General features: G+C 44.2%; 1 protein-coding gene across 1 annotated transcript in view; it reads right to left on the bottom strand.

The window, feature by feature from the left end:
• KCNH5 (potassium voltage-gated channel subfamily H member 5) overlaps positions 1-21,672 on the bottom strand; it is a 177,549-nt gene that overhangs the window by 19,184 nt on the left and 136,693 nt on the right. Inside the window, exon 10 of the mRNA XM_053404510.1 lies at positions 11,983-12,179. Within this exon, the coding sequence (XP_053260485.1) occupies positions 11,983-12,179 (197 nt within the window). The remainder of the gene's footprint in view (positions 1-11,982; positions 12,180-21,672) is intronic.

The following is a 21,672-nucleotide window of genomic DNA, read 5'->3' on the forward strand; positions in this document are numbered from 1 at the left end:
CAATATTTCTGGGTTAGTGGAGTCTGTAACCTAAAACGTATGAACCTGAAGGGTATGTAACCGGAGGTACCACTGTATATGCCTTGTGGTACACATTACTTTGTTAGAAAACTGCACTGCAAAATTTGCAGAATTGTGGCTTTTCAAGACTGCGTTTCAGTGTCTATATTGTTTCAAAACATGCAAAAGTAAAACTACATTGAATTTTTCGCTATCTGCCAGTGCTCTTTTTGGGGGGGAGAGGCACCTTGCCCAAGGCCCCCTCACAGCTGTAATCAGACCTGAGTGCATCAGACTTGATAATTATGCTAATTGCAAGCCCCTCAATTACTTTGCTATTGTTACAAAATGATGGAATTATAAGTTGCCTTGGAAATATAAATGCTTGTCAGAGAGTTCAAGAGACCTGAGAGCTTGTGAGCCAGAGTTAGCTGGAATAATAACAAAAGAATACAAGAAGAGCTGGAACAGACCAAGGGCCCATCTCATCCAAAATCCTGTTCTCGCAGTGGCCAACCCAGGGCCGGATTTAGGTTTGATGAGGCCCTAAGCAACTGAAGGTAATGGGGCCCTTTATACGTCCAGCTGTCCTTTGTCAACAACAAATTGCTGCTGTTTTTTGTGTGAAATATATGCTGTATGGTAATTTATGGACCTAAGATGTATCTAAAGCCATTGGCACATAACAAAATATGTTATTTTATCAAAGTAATTGTTGAACTGAAATACAATGAAGAAGAAGTATATTGATAGTGAAATTAAATTGCTGTTTTAGGGGTTGTTTTTAAAAGCCTGGAACGGATTAATCCATTTTGCATTACTTTCTATGGGAAAGTACACCTTGGTTTTGGAACGCTTTGGTTTTGGAACAGACTTCCAGAATGGATTAAGTTTGAGAACCAAGGTACCACTGTATATAGAAATGAGCAAACCAGTCATATTTTAGGGAGCAGGCTAGCAGGCAGAGCCCATTATTTACATCATAGGAGCCTACACAACACAAAACACTGTTGCTGTATGTAGGTTTTATTTTATTTGTTTTTCATCTTATGTTTTGGAAATATACATCCAGGTTTTTTTCCCTTTAAATTTTTTTGGGGGCCCCAAGAGAGTGGAGCCCTAAGCTATAGCTTGTTTAGTTTATACATAAATCCGGCAATTGTTGTTGTTTAGTCATTTAGTCGTGTCTGACTCTTCGTGACCCCATGGACCAGAGCACGCCAGGCACTTCTGTCTTCCACTGTCTCCCGCAGTTTGGTCAGATTCATGTTTGTAGCTTCTAGAACACTGTCCAACCATCTCGTCCTCTGTCGTCCCCTTCTCCTTGTGCCCTCAATCTTTCCCAACATCAGGGTCTTTTCCAGGGAGTCTTCTCTTCTCATGAGGTGGCCAAAGTATTGGAGCCTCAACTTCAGGATCTGTCCTTCCAGTGAGCACTCAGGGCTAATTTCCTTAAGAATGGATGCGTTTCATCTTCTTGCAGTCCATGGGACTCTCAAGAGTCTCCTCCAGCACCATAATTCAAAAGCATCAATTCTTCGGCGATCAGCCTTCTTGATGGTCCAGCTCTCACTTCCATACATCACTACTGGGAAAACCATGGCTTTAACTATACGGACCTTTGTTGGCAAGGTGATGTCTCTGCTTTTTAAGACGCTGTCTAGGTTTGCCATCGCCTTTCTCCCAAGGAGCAGGCATCTTTTAATTTCGTGACTGCTGTCACCATCTGCAGTGATCATGGAGCCCAAGAAAGTAAAATCTCTCACTGCCTCCATTTCCCCCCGCTTCTATTTGCCAGGAGGTGATGGGCCCAGTGGCCATGATCTTCGTTTTTTTGATGTTGAGCTTCAGACCTTCAATCCGGCAATGGGCCAACCCTAATCCTAATCTAAACTATCATATATTTCTGTAACTACATTTTAAGCCTGCCTCAAGACTGCTACTGTGACACTGAGCGTGTGAATCTGCCTTTACTTATAAGTCTGTTTCGCGTTTTTATTGTTCTAAAGGAGACATATCAACAGCTTCCTTATTTTTGCCGACAAAGTGATGTACTCTGCTGAACTCGCAAACGTGAGTAGGGAAAGATAATATGTAAGAAATAACTGCATTTTTTCTGTGTATGAGACTATATTTCCCCCCAAATTTTTTAAGTTTAAAATTGGGAATCGTCTTATACACAGAATGTTGTGATTATTTATTTCTTAATTTTGGGCTGAAAAAATAGGGGTCGTCTTATACACAGAAAAATACGGTATATCCTATCCTAGTTTTATGCACATCCCCACAGAGTTACAGCTCTAGCATACGACTTGGAAGAGACAACCGTGACACAAAGCAACTGCAGAGAGCTTTCTGCACCCAACCTTGTTAGAAAGAACACTTACCTGAACTTTGTAACGAAGAACTAGGGTCCAAGTTTGCTTTTTTCCTTCTCCCTCCCAACCCCTTTTCCTTTCTTGTCATGTCTTTTGGAATGCAAACCCCACAGCAGGGACTGTCTCATTATTGGTTATTGTGAGCTGCCTTTGGGGACAGCAGCTAAAACAGCAGGGGAAGAAAACTGCAAGTAAATAAATAATTTGCCAGTTAAGCCCTTCAAGCCTGCAGCTTTAAATACTACGGCTCGCAGATGCAACTCACTTTGTTGCTCTTACAAAGGATCTCTTTTATTGGCAGTGCTGTGCCCCTGGGCGGCTCTATGTAAATAATTAACAATCACAATCATGATGCTTTCTTTTTTTCCAGTAGTTAACGAAGACCCACACATGCTTTGCAAAGGTTAATCACCAGGAGCAAACTGGATGGCAGAGAAGGGACTTGGCAATAACTGAGACTCAAATAAAGACATCCCCCCAAGCACTGTGCGCTGAAAACAATGACATTTTAGAACATTAAAAAAAAATCCTTCAAGGGCTGCTGAGAGGTGAGCAAAAATGAAACAACATTGATTCTTGTCAAATATAGCTTCTCCATAATCAAGCAGAACTGCGCCTGCAGTAGCTCAGTTGCCAGCAAAATACATTCTCTGGAACATGGGCAGTCAACATGCTCCCCTCCAAGAATGGCTGAACTGCAACACTCAGGGGCCCTGGCCATTGTCCATGCTAGCTGGGGTTGGTGGGAATTGTAGTACAACAGGGATGTAAAGTATTGCACTTCGGCAAAAAAAATGAGAGGCACAAATACAAGATGGGTAACACCTGGCTTGAGAGCAGTACATGTGAAAAGGATCTAGGAGTCTTGGTTGACCACAAACTTGACATGAGCCAACAGTGTGACACGGCAGCTAAAAAAGCCAATGTAATTCTGGGCTGCATCAATAGGAGTATAGCATCTAGATCAAGGGAAGTAATAGTGCCACTGTATTCTGCTCTGGTCAGACCTCACCTGGAGTACTGTGTCCAGTTCTGGGCACCACAGTTCAAGAAGGACACTGAGAAACTGGAACGTGTCCAGAGGAGGGCAACCAAAATGGTCAAAGGCCTGGAAACGATGCCTTATGAGGAACGGCTAAGGGAGATGGGCATGTTTAGCCTGGAGAGGTTAAGGGGTGATATGATAGCCATGTTCAAATATATAAAAGGATGTCACATAGAGGAGGGAGAAAGGTTGTTTTCTGCTGCTCCAGAGAAGCGGACACGGAGCAATGGATCCAAGCTACAAGAAAGAAGATTCCACCTAAACATTAGGAAGAACTTCCTGACAGTAAGAGCTGTTTGACAGTGGAATTTGCTGCCAAGGAGTGTGGTGGAGTCTCCTTCTTTGGAGGTCTTTAAGCAGAGGCTTGACAACCATATGTCAGGAGTGCTCTGATGGTGTTTCCTGCTTGGCAGGGGGTTGGACTCGATGGCCCTTGTGGTCTCTTCCAGCTCTATGTTTCTATGTTTCTATTATTCTATGTCCAACCGGTTGACCCCAATCGACAGGTCTATCCTTGGAAGATCGGTGTCAATCATGGTCGATCACGAGACCCCCTATATTGGCGGAAGTGAAAAGCAATGCAAGGAAATTCCCCATCCCCTTCCTCTGCCACTGTGTTAGTCTGTAGCGTCAAATGGTATGGAAAACGAAAGTAGTCGTCAGCACTGCATCTTAATAATAATAATAATAATAATAATAATAATAATAATAATAATAATAATAATATTTTATTATTTATACCCCGCCCATCTGGCTGAGTTTCCCCAGCCACTCTGGACGGCTCCCAATCAAGTGTTAAAAACAGTACAGCGTTAAATATTAAAAACTTCCCTAAACAGGGCTGCCTTTAGATGTCTTTTAAAGATAGGATAGCTGCTTATTTCCTTCACATCTGAAGGGAGGGCGTTCCACAGGGCGGGCGCCACTACTGAGAAGGCCCTCTGTCTGGTTCCCTGTAACCTCACTTCTCGCAATGAGGGAACTGCCAGAAGGCCCTCGGCGCTGGATCTCAGCGTCCGGGCTGAACGGTGGGGGTGGAGACGCTCCTTCAGGTATACAGGACCAAGGCCATATCGTTGTTTTAGGTGAGTGATTTCCCTCTCCTAAAAGAAGTCAACAACTTCGGCTCCCCCCCCCAAAGTTCAATAACTTAAAGGTAAAGGTAAACGGACCCCTCACCATTAAGTCCAGTCACGGACGACTCTGGGGTTGCAGCGCTCATCTTGCTTTATTGGCTGAGGGAGCCGGCGTACAGCTTCCAGGTCATGTGGCCAGCATGACTAAGCCGCTTCTGGCGAACCAGAGCAGTGCATGGAAACACCGTTTACCTTCCCGCCGACGCGGTACCTACTTATCTACTTGCACTTTGACGTGCTTTCGAACTGCTAGATTGCCAGGAGGTTATAGGACATACATGTGTGCTATAATGGGCTAAGGCAACTTCACATGGCAACTGATTCAAACAGTATGACTCAGGGGCCTTCGCAAGGACATTAATGTAAGGCATTAATTCTGGTCGGTTTGCAAGGTTAGGTGATATTGTGTAAAACCAAGTCCCAGTGCATTTTCCTGTCTCTTTCCTTATCACAACCCCCCCCCGGGTTTGTTGCACAAGACCCCCCCTACCAACTACAACTGCACAACATGAATTTGCCATTATGTGACTGAATCCTCCTATAAAATAAAAAGGTAAAGGACCCCTGACAGTTAAGTCCCGTCGCACGATTCTGGGGTTGCGGCGCTCATCTCACTTTACTGGCCAAAGGAGCCGACGTTTGTCCACAGACCATTTTTCCGGGTCCTCACTATTTTTTCTGGAGTCCTCACTATCACGCCATAAACACCTACAGCTTCAGAATCAGGCAACAGCCCTTTAAGAACACAGGATGCTTTTCAGGTGGTCAGAGCCAACAGAAGGACTAGACCAACCAGCTTTAACAAGGCCTCATTGCTCTGCTGAAGCAACATTTTCCCTTACCTTTCACTGGGTGCTGTCCAGGGTCCTAACCAACCTGGATGTAACTCTTCCCTGCCAGTAAGTGCTTCTGGTGCAGTTAGCCTCTCCTGAGCCTCAAGCCATGGGGAGACAGAACATGTCCCACCTAAGCAGCATTGGCCCTGTATACCCGAAGGAGCCTCTCCACCCCCATTGTTCATCCCGGACACTGAGGTCCAGCTCCGAGGACCTTCTGGTGGTTCCCTCATCGTGAGAAGTGAAGTTACAAGGAACCAGGCAGAGGGCCTTCTCGGTGGTGGTGCCCACCCTGTGCAACGCCCTCCCACCAGATGTCAAGGAAATAAACAACTATCTGACTTTCAGAAGACATCTGAAGGCAGCCCTGTTTAGGGAAGTTGTTGTTGTTGTTAATTTTTTGTTATTTTATTTTGACAAAGTAATAGTAACAAATGAATAAGAATAAAAATGTGCACCCCATCACCAATACCATTCCATTGTAACTATCCAACCTCCAGAAATTTCAACACCTCTTGCGATGCTTTGACCCCTTTCTGTTTTAACTGTACAAATTCTACAAACACCTTCCATATCTCCTCAAAATCATTTCTCCTGCATATTTCCTGTCTTACCTTAATGGGACATGTTTATTTATAATTAATAGCAATATTCCACACCTCTTTATACCATTTTATATTCTGCTTGCCCCTTCCACTTCCTAAATATAATAACTTGTGCAGCTGTCAATAAATATGTGAGCAAGTCTTTCATAGCCTGTGAACCTTCCAGTCCATCGTAAATTGATAATAATGCTACCTCTGATAGGGAAGTTTTAAATGGCTGATGTTTTATTGTGTTTTTAATATTCTGTTGAGAGCTGCCCAGAGTGGCTGGGGCAACCCAGTCAGATGGGTGGCTAATAATATTTATATCCTGCCCGTCTGGCTGGGTTGCCCCAGCCACTCTGGGTGGCTTTCAACAGAATTAAAAGCACAATAGAACATCAAACATTAAAAACATTCAATAATAATAATAATAATAATAATAATAATAATAATAAGAAGAAGAAGAAGAAGAAGAAGAAGAAGAAGAATAGTAGTAGTAGTAGTAGCACTGCACATGTTTCCAGTCCTTATCTCTAACTGTTTGAGAACAAAAAGTATTGACAGTAGCAAATTGGGTCCCTGGAAAGGGTTCAAAGCCAGGCAGGTCTAGAACATGTCACTGAATCTTTCCCCTCAAGATGGGCACAGTCAAACCAGAGCTGAGAAACCAGCCAGCGTTTCTATCGCTGCTGTTCGGCAGAGCCTCTTTGCCATCGTTTGAACTAAAAAATAAAAAATGCAGTGTGTAATTTATTTTGTCATTATGTGCTCTTGCCTTGTGGAACAAGCTGCAAAAGAATCACAAGAGAAATCATACGGGAGCTAATTTGATGTTGCAGAGACACGACTACTAGAATGCAGGTGGTGAGGTGTGCTAGTTCCAAAAACAAGCTAATGGTGCTGCGTAGCGACATACGCAGCCAAAATGAGCTTGTGGAAGAACGGAGGAACCTTAGCCCTCAGATAAAAATTGTAAAAGCCATATGATGTCTCTCGTCACCCCTGATTTTCCATCTCTCTAAGGGCCCAGGTCTAAGCTCAGGAAGCAGATGGTTATATGAAGGCAGACCATAGGTATACACTAATCTCCATATTGTCTGAGCAGGTCCCATGCTAGGGATCGTTAGGAAAGGGATCGTTAGGGATGGAACTGAAAATCATGGAATCTTAGAGTTGGGAGGGACCCAAGGGTCATCTAGTCCAACCTCCTGCAATGCAGGAATAAAAAATAAAACTGCTGATATCCTAATGCTGTTATGCAAATCTAGGGTGCAACCATATTTAGAATACAGTCATACCTCTTGTTACGTTTGGTTCAGGTTATGTACTTTCAGGTTACATCCTACTGCGACCCAGAAGTACCAGAAAGGGTTACTTCCGGGTTTCGCCACTTGCGCATGCACAGACGCACAAAATGACATCATGCGCATGTGCAGAAGCAGCGAATCGTAACCCGCGTGTGCGCAGATGTGGGTTGCGTTCCTTTCAGGTTGTGAATGGGGCTGTGGAACGGATCCCGTTCGCAACCAGAGGTACCACTTTACTGTGTGTGGTTCTGGCTGCCTCACCTCAAAAAGGATACTGCAGAGTTGGGAAAGGGCAGGCAAAGTGATCAAGAGACTGCTCCATTAAGAAAGGTTGCAACATTTGGGACTTTTTAGCTAAAGAGTAGGCTCCCTCGGCCTATAGAGCGAGATGAGCACGCAACCCCAGAGTCGTCCGCGACTGGACCTAATGCTCATGGGTACCTTTAACCAGTAGTGATGTATGGAAGTGAGAGCTGGACCATAAAGAAGGCTGATTGCCGAAGAATTGATGCTTTTGAATTATGGTGCTGGAGGAGACTCTTGAGAGCCCCATGGACTGCAAGAAGATCAAACCGATCCATTCTGAAGGAAATCAGCCCTGAGTGCTCACTGGAAGGACAGATCCTGAAGCTGAGGCTGCAGTACTTTGGCCACCTCATGAGAAGAGAAGACTCCCTGGAAAAGACCCTGATGTTGGGAAAGATGGAGGGCACAAGGAGAAGGGGGCGACAGAGGACGAGATGGCTGGATAGTGTTCTCGAAGCTACCAGCATGAGTTTGACCAAACTGCGGGAGGCAGTGGAAGACAGGAGTGCCTGGTGTGCTCTGGTCCAGGGGGTCACGAAGAGTTGGACACAACAAAATGACTAAACAACAACAACAACAACCTTTACCTTTACCTAGGCATGATCAAGGTCCATAGACTCGTGCATGGGATGGAGAGAGTAGATAGAGAAAAGTCCCCCCCCCCCCGTCTCTCATAACATTGGAACTCATGGCAATCCAATGAAGCTGACTGCAAAGCTATTAGTGGTTGCTTGTTGGCCTAACTGAGGCCTTTGGTTTTCCCGGAGCCCTGCTTGTAAACTTCTTGGTTTGTTGGTTTCCAGTCCGACCACTACACTGAAGATCAAAATATTGGAATTAAATGTGGCACACACGTTCAGGCTGCAAGGCTGTATTTCAAGGAGGCGGGGTGAGGTAAAATGCAAAAATGCAACCTTTTGCTTGAGACATTAGAATGAAGGCGGCCTATTCAACTTCCATCGCTCCTCGCCATTGGCCGTGGCGGTTGGGATTGATGGGAGCTGTAGTCCAATGACATCTGGAGAAGTCGTCACCTGACTTTTTCTGACCCAGAATCCACTCTTCTCACCCAAGCACGCGTTTGGGGACCACTTTCTGAATCTTTTCCCATGGTGCTACTGCTGCAACCCACTTTGGATCAGGCCATTTGTTTATTTCTGACATTTATATCCAACCTTTTCCTCCCAAGAGCTCATGATTCTCCACGCCCCCATTTCAGCCTCACGACAACCCTGTCAGATTGGGTTGGCTGAGTGGATATTCGAACCCTGGTCTCTCAAGTCACAGTCCAATACTCTAACCATTACAACACTACTGGTGGTACAGTCCCAGCCCACAAGCTGAAGTCCAGTGATCTAGAGGAAGTGACCCTATACTTAACGGGTGGTATGGTTCTTCTGTTGGGAATCTGTATACGTGCAGCTACACACACAGAGTCAATAAGGGTTTGGCCCACACCCAAGGCAATGTGAAGGAGTAAGTCTGCCTGGTGATGCAGAGGCATGGAGACAGCTCCATGATTGGTCAAGCTCTCTCATGGCAATAATGATTAATGGCCCACTAACTGGAATGTGTCAGTGTACGAGTTTGAGTTCAGGAGTTGTGAGCTGTGTATGAGAGAGCAAGTTAAAGATCCGTGTTCTGTTCTGTTCCTGTAAATAGTCCACTGTATATAATAAACACCTAACTACAAGTTCCTGGTTTCTGCTTCGTCTATCCTGTCTGCTGCCAAGTCGCCAATTGCTTCCGTAGACTCTGCTTTTACTCTGCTAGATCTGGCTAAGGCCCTGCAACTAGTCAGAAAGCTGCGAAACAGCAACAGGTTTTGCCAATATCTTCCACCTTTTTGGAATTACACCTAGTGCTCTGCAGACGTTAATTCACAGGTACCACTGATACCATCTGTGTATTAATATGGGGATTGCATTGCAGCGTACTATAATATTTGGAGGGTATTTTTGTTTTGTTTTGTTTTGTTTTGCCTGCTACAAACTTCTTCATCTCACGATAAAAAAGTAGAGCTACAGAGAAAAGAAAAATTCATTCCAGCCATAAAAGCGCCAGAGTTAATGCTCCATAAATCTATTCATCACAATTATGAGATTTCTTCATGCAGATAACATTTATATGACCTTCATTAATATGGTTTTAGGAACACCCACATAAAAAAAATAACATTCGCTCCCCCCCTCCAGCTGCATAAAAATGAAGGCATCTCCGAACCCAGTCCCAAAGGCATATCGTTAATAGCTAATTCATGTGTAGATATTGTATTATTTCCACGGAGGCTAATTGACAGGGAGATCTGCGGCTTGACTGCAAAATAAACAGGAAGGCACTGTTTTTTGACACACTCTCTGTTCTTAAGGCAGCTCTGAGCCTATTCACGGGTGTAAAGATACACATTTCCTTATACAGGGTGAGTCTTTTAGAAGAGACCCTGTGGAACATGTGTACTCTGTATCCACAGGGCCTATTTTAAAGGACTCACCCTGTATAGTAGTAGCAATAATAATAATAATAATAATAATAATAATAATAATAATAATAATATATTTATACCCCACCCTCCCCGGCCAGAGCCGGGCTCAGGGCAGCTAACACCAGTAAAATTACAGTAAATCGGGGGGGGGGGACACCCAAAAACAATTTAAAATACAGGTTAAAATGCAATTTAAAATGCAGCCTCATTTTAAACGTAGCCCATAGATCAAAACCATAAGGGGAGGGAAACATAAGGGTCAGACTGAGTCCAAACCAAAGGCCAGGTGGAACAGCTCTGTCTTACAGGCCCTGCAGAAAGATGTCAAGTCCCGCAGGGCCCTAGTCTCTTGTGACAGAGCATTCCTCCAAGTCGGGGCCAGTACTGAAAAGGCCCTGACCCTAGTTGAGACCAATCTATCCACCTGGTGACCTGGGACCTCCAAAATGTTCTCATTTGTGGACCTTAATGTCCTCCGTGGGGCATACCAAGAGAGGCGGTCCTGTAGGTATAAAGATTTGGGTTTCATGATCCCCAGATAAGCTAGTGGCACACAGCCCAAAAACCGAAGGGCTGTTTCAAACTCATTTGTGACCTTTGATCTTCCTGCCCCCAAAGCACCCGGCCATGTGCATCTTTCCTATAGGAAGCCATCTGCAGAGCTACCACCATGCAATGCGCTCCAAGGACTGTGGTTGAGAGCACATGCCTGGGCAGTAATGTGTTCTCAGGTTCTGGACTGGCCCCACCCAGTCGTATTATTCTCAGGATCTCCCAAGGAAAGAAGCACCTCTGCAAGGCTTCCTGGTTGTGTTGGGACTCTGCCTGGAATCTTAACTGTCTTTAAAGTCCCCCCCCCCCTTATTACCTTGTACTTGACTGTAACACAGTATGCACTGATGACATGATTAAATAAAAAAGCAAATAAAATCTTTAAAAACAAACAAGCGAAAAACAAAGCAAAACAAAAACCCAACTGTCTTCCAAGTTGGTCTACATTTGCTCCTTGACTATTGTCAAGGAGGCAACTGCTTATTTATTTTAGATAACTTATTCTGCAGTTGTTAATCATCATGAGCTCTAAAAACAATAGAAGCTACTAAAGATCTAGATATTCTATCCTGGGCAGGGTAGCATCTGGGGTGTTTTAGACATTCTAATCTTAGTGCCTTCACCAAATTACAACTCAGAGGACCATTCTGCATCATGCTCTCAGGACACATTTTATTAAAAATTCTTGAAATATCAGAAATCTGCTCCAGAGTAACCCAGAGAAGGGCATTCATTGGGACTGCCTCTGTTTTATGGAATAGCTTGAGTTGAGTTAGGAGAGTGTTATGTACTGAGTTGAATAGGATCCAAAATGCAGCAGTCTGATTGGTCCTAGAACAATAGGATTCAGAATGCAGCAGTCTGATTCGTCCTACAACAATGCAGCAGTATGATTGGTCTGCAGGAGCCACCTAATCCGGCTCCAGATGGAAGTGAATCCACAACCTGATTGGCCTACAGGAGAATTTCGGAATTAGCCAATCACGTGCAGCCCATTGTGTAAATAATGTATATAAAGCAGATACTTTGAGGGGACTTTCGTTCCTCCTCACCACTATGAGCTGAATAAAGAGCATGAAATCCACTCTTGACTCACAGACACACCCATGATTTGTGGTTTCCAGAAACAATTGAAGACATTCCGGCCCCAACACATTTTCTCCTGCTAGGTGAAAATACATGTGCCTTAAGTGTTCATTTTGCATTGCTGTTAAACCTATCTTGACTGTGTGTTGCATAAGTGTTTTCAATAGTATTCTTAGCTGTCTTACCACAGGTTTGCAAATTTCCTTGAGACACATGTGATCCATAAATGAATGGCTAACCATCAAAATCAAAACGACGATATCTTACCCGTTTCCTCAGGTTGCAGGTGAGCGTGAGATTCCTGGAGAAGGAGTTTGCAAAAGCTGTATAAAAGTCCAGGACTTTCAGCAAGGCTTCCCGCTTGATAATGTGCAAATCGCAGTAGGTCAGGGCCCGCACGTTGGCGCATGCGTGGGCCAGAGTGGTCTCCTTCCAGAAGATGTCCCCAAACACATCACCTTTACCTGGGAAAGCAGCAGGGAAAGTTCAGTTAAAACATGCCTGGTGTCAAAGCCCCACAGAGCTGTTGGAATCGGGTTTGGTTTGGACTGGCAGGATCCATCAGAAGAAGAGGAAGAAATAAAGGGTTGAAGGTGAGAACCTGGGTTCAGGAGGGGGGGTCTCCCCTTTGCACCCTGATTTTAGGCACTTTGGAAGGGGGAGCAGAGGCACTTTTACAACACCTCTGCAGGGCGGAGCGGTACAGTTGTGACTTCAACATTATCATTATCAATATTATTATTATTAATACTCGTCCAGTGTAAGCTAGTCTTTATGGGAGTATATTGTATTTAATCATGGGGTATCAGAGTTTTTAGGGGGCTAACCAGGCTGGGATAGCAGGGATAGCAGGCTTGTTGGTTTTTGAATGTCTGATGTAGATTTTTTAAGTTTTGTTGTTCTTTATGAGACAATGGCAATAAAGATTATCATACTGTATCGTATCTGGCTGGGTTTCCCCAGCCACTCTGGGTGGCTCCCAACAGGAGATTAAAAATACATTAAAACACCAGTCATTTAAAAACTTCCCTATACAGGGCTGCCTTCAGATGTCTTCTAAACATCAGATAGCTGTTTATTTCTTTGACATCTGATCGAAGGGCGTTCCACAGGGCAGGAGCCACTACTGAGAAGGCCCTCTGCCTGGTTCCCTGTAACTTCACTTCTTGCAGTGAGGGAACCGCCAGAAGGCCTTCGGAGCTGGACCTCAGTGTCCAGGTTGAACAATGGGAGTGGAGACGCTCCTTCAGGTATACTGGGCCGAGGCCGAGGGTTAAGAAAACATTTGCATTAATCCAGAGATGCTGGCAAATATTGGACCTGACACATCCACAGCTATTCTAAAGATACATAGAATGCACACAGCCCTGAAAATAAATATTTATGGGAGCTTCTTGCAGAAACCGGAATAGGTTTCACCTCATTTAATTCACCAACTGCTACATTAAAAATAGCCACTGTTCCAAAGTTGTGCGGAGTGGCAAACTGCAGAGAAGGCATCTGTTATATCCCCACCCTCCTTTTAATTAGGCGTCTGCCAAAAGGGAAATGATGGGTCCTCATTTGTACACAAGGGAAACCGAGGCAAGAAAAAGCACCGCCGTGCCACGGCTTTTGGTTTTGGTGTTAAAACCTACAACATCCTGAAGGAAGGGACGCCACAACAGGCTTCTCCTCCCCTGGGTCACGCAAGGGAAGAAACTGGATTCAAAGAACATTCTGTCTCGTGGGGTTTTTAGAGCTATGGGGAAATGTATCTGGAAGCCTAGGGCAAAATCTAGGCTATGCAACGACACTCAACTGCAAGCCACACCTATTCCCAGCTCCTTTTTCCTTGCACACGAAAATAAGAACTTCAGAAGAGATGCTGGACCAAGTCAGTGGCCCAACTAGTCCAGCATCTTGTTCTTACAGTAGTCAACTAGATGCCTGTGGGGAAACCCAGCTGGATGGGCGGGGTGTAAATAATAAATTATTATTATATTATTATTATCATTTAGTCCAACCCCCAGCAGTGCAGGGTGCTTCCAAGCCCTGTTTGAAGGTGCCTGAGGTTATCCCTGGCACATCCAGCCTTCAGCATTGAACTAGCTAACATGATACGGGTGGTAGAGTACTTTGCTTTTCATTCCCAGCAACAGAATACCAGGGTTCATGAATCTAAATCAATCTGCATTCGTTTGGGTTCTTTAAATTTGTTTGTGGGCTTTGCAGCTACTGCTGATATAATACATTTTATAGGAACATTCTAGATGGATCTTTTTGAAAGGATTTAATAGCTTTTTGGTGGGGGGAGGAGGGGAGGAACACAGGGAATTGGGAATAAAATAATCCCACTAATGATTTTTTAGATAACAACATGGCAGAAAGTCAATGTCTGTCTTGCTGAGTGCGCTGCTAATGGATGGCTTACATGGTGTACTGCTTTAACATTTATTTATTTATGGTAGTTAAAATTATTCTCCCGTTGGTTAAGTGCTCTTCTTGCTCATAACCGCGGCATAACGAAACCTGCTAAAATGTCCTTCCTTGCACGGTGTGCTGTTTCAAGATGTACTTGCTCAGTAGTTGAATGTTTTTCTTTAGAAATCCAGAATAACAAAGCTTACTAAAAGCTTACTTATTCATAAGTGCCTCCTGTTTTCTACATCTGTCTAGAAACTCTGTGTGTCTGTGTGTGTGTGTGTGTGTGTGTGTGTGTGTGTGTGTGTGTGTAGTTAAATAACAGAAAATTGATTATAAGAAACCAAGCTTGTAAACAGCCACTTGCCTACTCACCCATGGTGGGGGGAAATTGGTTCCAGGTGATCAACAGAGAAGTTTCTTTAACCCAGATAAGCATCTTCACCAATAACTTACACTGGTATGATTCTGCTAGCAACTTTTGTAAGCCTTTATTCATGTCCTGCATTCCTTTGATCATTGAGCCTACGGTGCTCTATAGAAGGCACTTCCCAGACCCAAACTTACTTAGTTTAGGCAAGGTGCCTTCAAAACATACTTTGGGACCACACCTGTTAGCCATCTAGCCCAGGTATGAGGAACCTGTAACCCTCCAGATGTTGATCTCACCATCCCTGACCGGTGACCATGCTGGTACAGAGTAATGGGAGTTGGGAATCCAAATGCACATGGAGAGCCACAGGTTCCTCATCCCTAAAACAGGACTCCCTATATTTAAGGAAATAACATGATCGAAATTAAAAAGGGGACATGACAAAAGAAGGAGATAAAGGTAAAGGTAAAGGGACCCCTAACCATTAGGTCCAGTTGTGGCCGACTCTGGGGTTGCGGCGCTCATCTTGCTTTATTGGCCGAGGGAGCCGGCGTGCAGCTTCCAGGACCTGTGGCCAGCATGACTAAGCCGCTTCTGGTGAACCAGAGCAGCACATGGAAACGACGTTTACCTTCCCACCGGAGTGGTACCTATTTATCTACTTGCACTTTGACGTGCTTTCAAACTGCTAGGTTGGCAGGAGCTGGGACCCAGCAACGGGAGCTCACCCTGTGGCAGGGATTCGAACCACCAACCTTCTGATCGGCAAGTCCTAGACTCTGTGGTTTAACCCACAGCCCCACCCGCGTCCCTTTAAAGAAGGAGATGGGTCTGCATAAAAACACAGTTATGGAATGTACTGTACATAGATCTCCTGCCACCTTTTCCTGCAAAAAAATGGGGTGGGCATTAGCTTCATGGTTAGCTTCACCAGATATCATCCAAGCGTCTAGACAGGTTTATTTATGCAGAAGTCACAGAGCTATTTGATTTCAATAACGTTCTGGCGTCTTTTAAGCAAAGCAGGATCAAAACATCTGCCTGGCTGTTAGAACCTTGTACGTATGTCAGAAGAACATCCTTGCCAAAGCAGTAGGGTCCCGAGGGATGGTATGGTAGCATTGTATGATCTTGTGTTCAAGGAACATCTGAGTAAGCAGTTCAAAGCCCTCTTCTGAACTTGCCATCTTTCAACTACTTTTGGAGAAAGGTAGACTGGTTCGACTGCACTATCGTATTCTAGGCATACTGTGACCTAAAAAAAACCCCCGAACCCTGAAAACATCACTTTGCACAAAGGTAACCCAGACCTGAATTTTGTAAGTTAACAATAAAAGAAATGTCTTACGCTCTGCCGGTATTGTCTGTTCTGGACGGTAGTGGCTCTCTAAGGTCCCAGGGGAGGCACTTTCCCCAACTCTGCCAGCTAAGATTGTTTTGCATCAATGCACGAGGGATTGAATCTGGGATTTTCTGCCAACAAAGCATGTGCTATGGCCCCTCTCCAAGCCACATCAGTTCACTGATCTGGTTACAAAATTGCCAAACTACACCTGAAAGTAGTTCCCATAATTCCTGGGTGAACTAAAGGTGAATTAAGTTCATTTGGAGCAGAACTTTGAGTTATTTCTAGTTCATCTTCATTCCCTGTTTCCAAAGCAGGAGGACGCTTAGCTTTCATTTTCATTTTTTATATTTAGAAAAAGTCAACGACACACCTATAAAGAAAGTTAGCAAACAAAATGTGGAGGCTATATTCTACAGTTTATTAGGCAGATATGGAAGCGCTGCTGTTGCTAAAGTTGCTTAGTAATTTAATCACTGTTGCTAGGCAATCAGAAAGAAGGAGTGTGAGTTATATCTTGTATCTTCCCTGGAAGAAATTCTCTTCCAACTGGAACAGCTTTTGAAGTACAGTGGTACCTCGGGTTACATACCCTTCTGGTCACATACGCTTCAGGTTACAGACTCCGCTAACCCAGAAATAGTACCTTGGGTTAATAACTTTGCTTCAGGATGAGAACAGAAATCGTGCTCCAGTGGCGTGGCGGCAGCGGGAGGCCCCATTAGCTAAAGTGGTGCTTCATGTTAAGAACACTTTCAGGTTAAGAATGGACCTCCAGAACGAATTAAGTACGTAACCAGAGGTACCACTGTAAAAATATAGGAAGAACGTGGTTCCCTTATTTACTTTTGGATCCTACCCTTTAGCAATAAATTTGTAAAATTCAAATGCTGGGTACAGGGGATGACACATGACCTTTTAATGAACTAAAAAGTTCATCGAAATGAATTTTAACTAATCTGGTTCATTTTGGGAAAGGACAAAGTGGAAGTGGAACTAGTTCCTTTTTGGACAGGATTAACAAGACTTAGAACAGGTTCCTTTTTCAAATGACCTTTCCAAAGTATTGAACCCTACTCATTTGCTGTCAGGCATGACAAACAATGCAAATAGTTGTGGGTAGAGGATAGGGATTGGTCTACTGTCAGCTGTTATTGCAAGGTGGCAAACTCCAGACGGGTAGTCATGTTTAGTCTGCTGTAGCAGATGCAAATGCAACAAGGAGACTTTGTGGCACTTGTTATCTCCCATCCCTCAGCATTCAGAATTTTACAAGCTGCTTTGCTATAGGACAAGGTCCAAAAGTAAATCAGTTGAGGAGACCCACAGAAATTGTCTGTGCTATGAAGTTTCTGTCCAGTTGCTGTTCCCTTTCCTTCTGAATGTCATTTGAGATTAAAATTGTATCCAGCTCCCATCAGCCCAGCCAGCCTGGCCAATGGTTACGGATGATGTGAGTTGTAGTCCAACAGCATCTGGAGGGCCATGCGTTCCTTATCCCTGATCCACATATCTCTGAAGGACAGCAGTAGAGTACGTTTCTTCTAGGAAGCCAACCTTAACATTTTTTCCAAACCCTAGACTAGCTTTTCCCAACCTGCAGCTCTCCAGACATTTTGGACTACAACTCCCATCATCCCTGGCCATTGGCCATGCTAGCTGAAGCTGAAGGGAGTTGCAGTTGAAGACATCTGGAAGGACACCCATGTGAAAAAAGGATGCCCTAAACATGACCAAATCCATCACAAGCTAAGAAAGAAAGCAATGACAGCAATGACAAAGCTAGACAGCATCTTAAAAAGCAGAGACATCACCTTGCCAACAAAGGTCCGTATAGTACAAGCTATGGTTTTCCCAGTAGTGATGTATGGAAGTGAGAGACATCACCTTGTCAACAAAGGTCCGTATAGTACAAGCTATGGTTTTCCCAGTAGTGATGTATGGAAGTGAGAGCTGGACCATAAAGAAGGCTGATCGCCGAAGAATTGATGCTTTTGAATTATGGTGCTGGAGGAGACTCTTGAGAGTCCCATGGACTGCAAGAAGATGAAACCTATCCATTCTGAAGGAAATCAGCCCTGAGTGCTCACTGGAAGGACAGATCCTGAAGCTGAGGCTCCAGTACTTTGGCCACCTCATGAGAAGAGAAGACTCCCTGGAAAAGACCCTGATGCTGGGAAAGATGGAGGGCACAAGGAGAAGGGGACGACAGAGGACGAGATGGTTGGACAGTGTTCTCAAAGGTTCCAGCATGAGTTTGACCAAACTGCGGGAGGCAGTGGAAGACAGAAGTGCCTGGCGTGCTCTGGTCCATGGGGTCACGAAGAGTCGGACATGACTAAACGACTAAACAACAACAAGAAAGAAAGATGGAACGAAGCTGTTTTGTGCAGCAAAGTGAGTTCTAAACTCCCGTAGCAGGAGAAGGAACACAGCAAGGACACCAGCATATATTACTTGATGTTATTGCAGGCTGTCCCCCCCAAAATGCTTGCTGAGCTGGTGATTAACTGCCTTGTCGTTTATTACGAAGTTGGTCAGGTCCAGCAGATACAAGGTTGCATTTGGTCCTGATTTCAAGCACAGCAATATGTTTTCCTCATTCAAAGTTCTCCGGGGATTTTTGAGTTGTTTGTGTGTGTTTTTCAAGCTGAAGATTAATGAAGAGAAAGGATGGGACAGATTTAGGAATGAACAGATCTGAGATAGCCATGGGCTAGGAACAGGTTGATCTGTCCATACCTAGTTGCAGGTAGGGCTGTAAAAGGCTCCTGTCTCAAAGGGTGAAGAGCTGCTTGGCATTATTGTAGACCAGCGGGCAGCCAAAATAGTGCCCTCCAAATGTTGATGAACTCTAGCTCCCATCATCCCTGATCTTTGGCCATGTTAGCTTGGGCTGATAGGCATTGGAGGGCACCATGTTGGCTACCCCAGCCCAAGCAAGACTGCTAGGTGGACCAATTGTTTGGCTTCCTATCATTTGGCACCCACATCTGAACAATAGTTGTGATTCCTGCATTGCATGGGGTTGGACTAGTTGACCCTTCCAACTATACAGTTCTACGTTTTAATGTATTTTTAATCTTTTGTTGGAAGCCGCCCAGAGTGGCTGGGGAAACCCAGCCAGATGGACGAAGTATGTATGTATGTATGTATGTATGTATGTATAAATAAATAATGATTTATGGCAACATACTCCCTTTGAGTACTCAGTTTTCATGACTGACACAAACACCACAACCCAACCTGACGCCATCCAGATGTTGGATTCCTACTCCCATCATCCATGACCACTGGTTGACTGAATTGTAGTTCTAAGCATCTGAAGGAACCCAGGCTGAGAAAGGCTAGTGCAGACAATATGAATTAGATCAGGGTGAAGATCTTGAGGAATCATAAAATCACAGAGTTGGAAGGGTTCCCCAGGCTCATTTAGTCCAATGCAATGGACTAAATGAGTCCTGCAATGCAGGAATCTCAGCTAAAGCATCCATGACAGATGGCCATCTAACCTCTGCTTAATAACCTCCAATGAACCTCCCAAGGAACCTCCACAACCTCCCAAGGGAGACCGTCCCACTGTCAAACAGCTCTTACTGTCAGAAAGCTCTTCCTGATGTTTAGTCGGAATCTCCTTTCTTGTAACTTGAAGCTACCGGTTTGGGTCCTACCCTCCAGAGCAGGAAAAAACAAGCTTGCTGCAATTTCCGTGTGACAACCTTTTAGATATTTGAAGATGGCTATCCTGTCTCCTCTCAGTTTCCTCTTTCCCAGGCTAAACATACCCAGCTCCTTCAACCATTCCTCATAAGGATCTCCAGACATTAATGGATGTGAACTCTCATCAGCCCTAACTGCCATGGTCAACAGTCAGGGATGATGGAACTCGTGATCCAACAACATCTGGGTAGCAACAGGCTCCCTATCCCTGCTTTACAGGAAAAGTCACAGATTCTTTACTGGAAGACATAGGTTCCACTTAAACTGCCTCACAGCTAACTCTGGTGCCGTAGATATTAGACCAGCAGTCATTTAACGAGGAAGATACAGCATTCTTGGGGATATAAAATGTTGACGAAGGAATCTTAATGGCACATCAGTTAGCCGTCATTAAAGAAGACTTAGCTCTGTGGGACTCATTGTGAATTATTTACTTCTTATGCTCATTTCTGCAGGGCTTGTTGCCAAACCACTTGCCACTTTAGGTACAGAAAACTCGCTCAATGTTACCCCATAAAACAAATGAAACAAAATATAGTTAAGCCTCGCACTCAAATCCAGTTTTTCAAGAAGAGAGATGAGAGGACCAGCAGCACATCTCCAAGTTGTTATCCCTGTAGCCAATTTGGCATCTGGGCCCCTCCCCCAGCTTCGCAATTAATGGCCCCAATTCTCTCTCCCACCTTTCCTTGTCTTTATACTTTCCTGGGCAACCAGCCGGGAGCTACTGACAGCATCCTGACAGCTGCCTGCCCTCTGCCCCAATCTACAATTCTAGGATTTGTTTGGGAGACACCATGACTGCTTAAAGTGGTGTAGGAGTGCTTTAAATGTCTAGTGCAGATGGGCCTCAGTGTCATTGGGGCCAAATCTGGCTACATAGCATTGTGATGACATCACATTCACTTCAGCATCCCTGCTTGCTTGGGATCATATTTTTTAGGAAAGAAAAATAAGCCCTAAACCAGCAGGGGCAAGAAGATGCAGCCAATAAGGGGAGAAAATGTCACTGAATTAGACTGGGGGGGGGGCGGGAGAGGATCAACATTATTAAGGGCCTTTCCCAAGAAAAAACCATGCATATACAGTGGTACCTCGGGTTAAGAACTTAATTTGTTCCCTATTGAAGTAGAATTACATGAAGATGATGTACAGATGGTACACAACACCAGTGCAGTTAGGGAAAATGTACAAAACCAGTTCAAATATATATGTTGGAAGTGTAAGGAAAAGAAGGGGAAATTTTATCACATGTGGTGGGATTGTAAGGTAATTAAAAATTTTGGGAAATGATATACAACGAATTGAAGAAAATGTTCCATTTAACATTTGTTAAAAAACCTGAAGCATTTTTATTAGGGATTGTAGGGAAAGATCTGCCAAAAAAGCTGAAAAACATCTTCATGTATGCGACAACGGCCACAAGAGTTTTAATAGCACAAGGATGGAAGACTGAAGAAACCCCAACTAAAGAATCATGACAAGAAAAATTGATGGACTATGCAGAACTGGCAAAACTGACATACAAGCTACGGGACAAGGATAACTGTGACTTTAAAGATGAATGGGAACCCTTTACAAAGTATTTGAATAAACATTCACAAACTTTTTATTGATAATAATCAGCTAAATAGTTTGAGGATCCATACAACTGTGTAACATGCAGAAAACAGCATTTTTAGAGAAATCAAAGACTGGAACTGAGGGAAGTTGGGGGGTGGGGGGTGGGTTCTGTGGGGGGAGGGAGGGGGGGAGGAAACATGGGGGGGAATAAGGATGATATGTTTCTGGATAATATGTTTTAATTTTCAATAAAAAAGTTATTTAAAAAGAACAAGAACTTAATTCGTTCTGGAGGTCTGTTCTTAACCTGAATCTGTTCTTAACCTGAAGAGCCACTTTAGCTAATGGGGCCTCCCGCTGCTGCTGCATGATTTCTGTTCTCATCCTGAAGCAAAGTTCTTAACCTGAGGTAAGCGGAGTCTGTAATCTGAGGTACCACTGTAATGTAGCGAGGGTAGAGAGTGACTAATTTCAGTGTTGGAAAGCCTTAAAATTCCACTTTCGAACTAATGCATGCTCTTCCTGCCTTCTGCTTGAACTGCTCAATGTGGGG

The sequence above is a fragment of the Podarcis raffonei genome, chromosome 1, assembly GCF_027172205.1.
Source record: "Podarcis raffonei isolate rPodRaf1 chromosome 1, rPodRaf1.pri, whole genome shotgun sequence".
Taxonomy (NCBI): domain Eukaryota; kingdom Metazoa; phylum Chordata; class Lepidosauria; order Squamata; family Lacertidae; genus Podarcis; species Podarcis raffonei.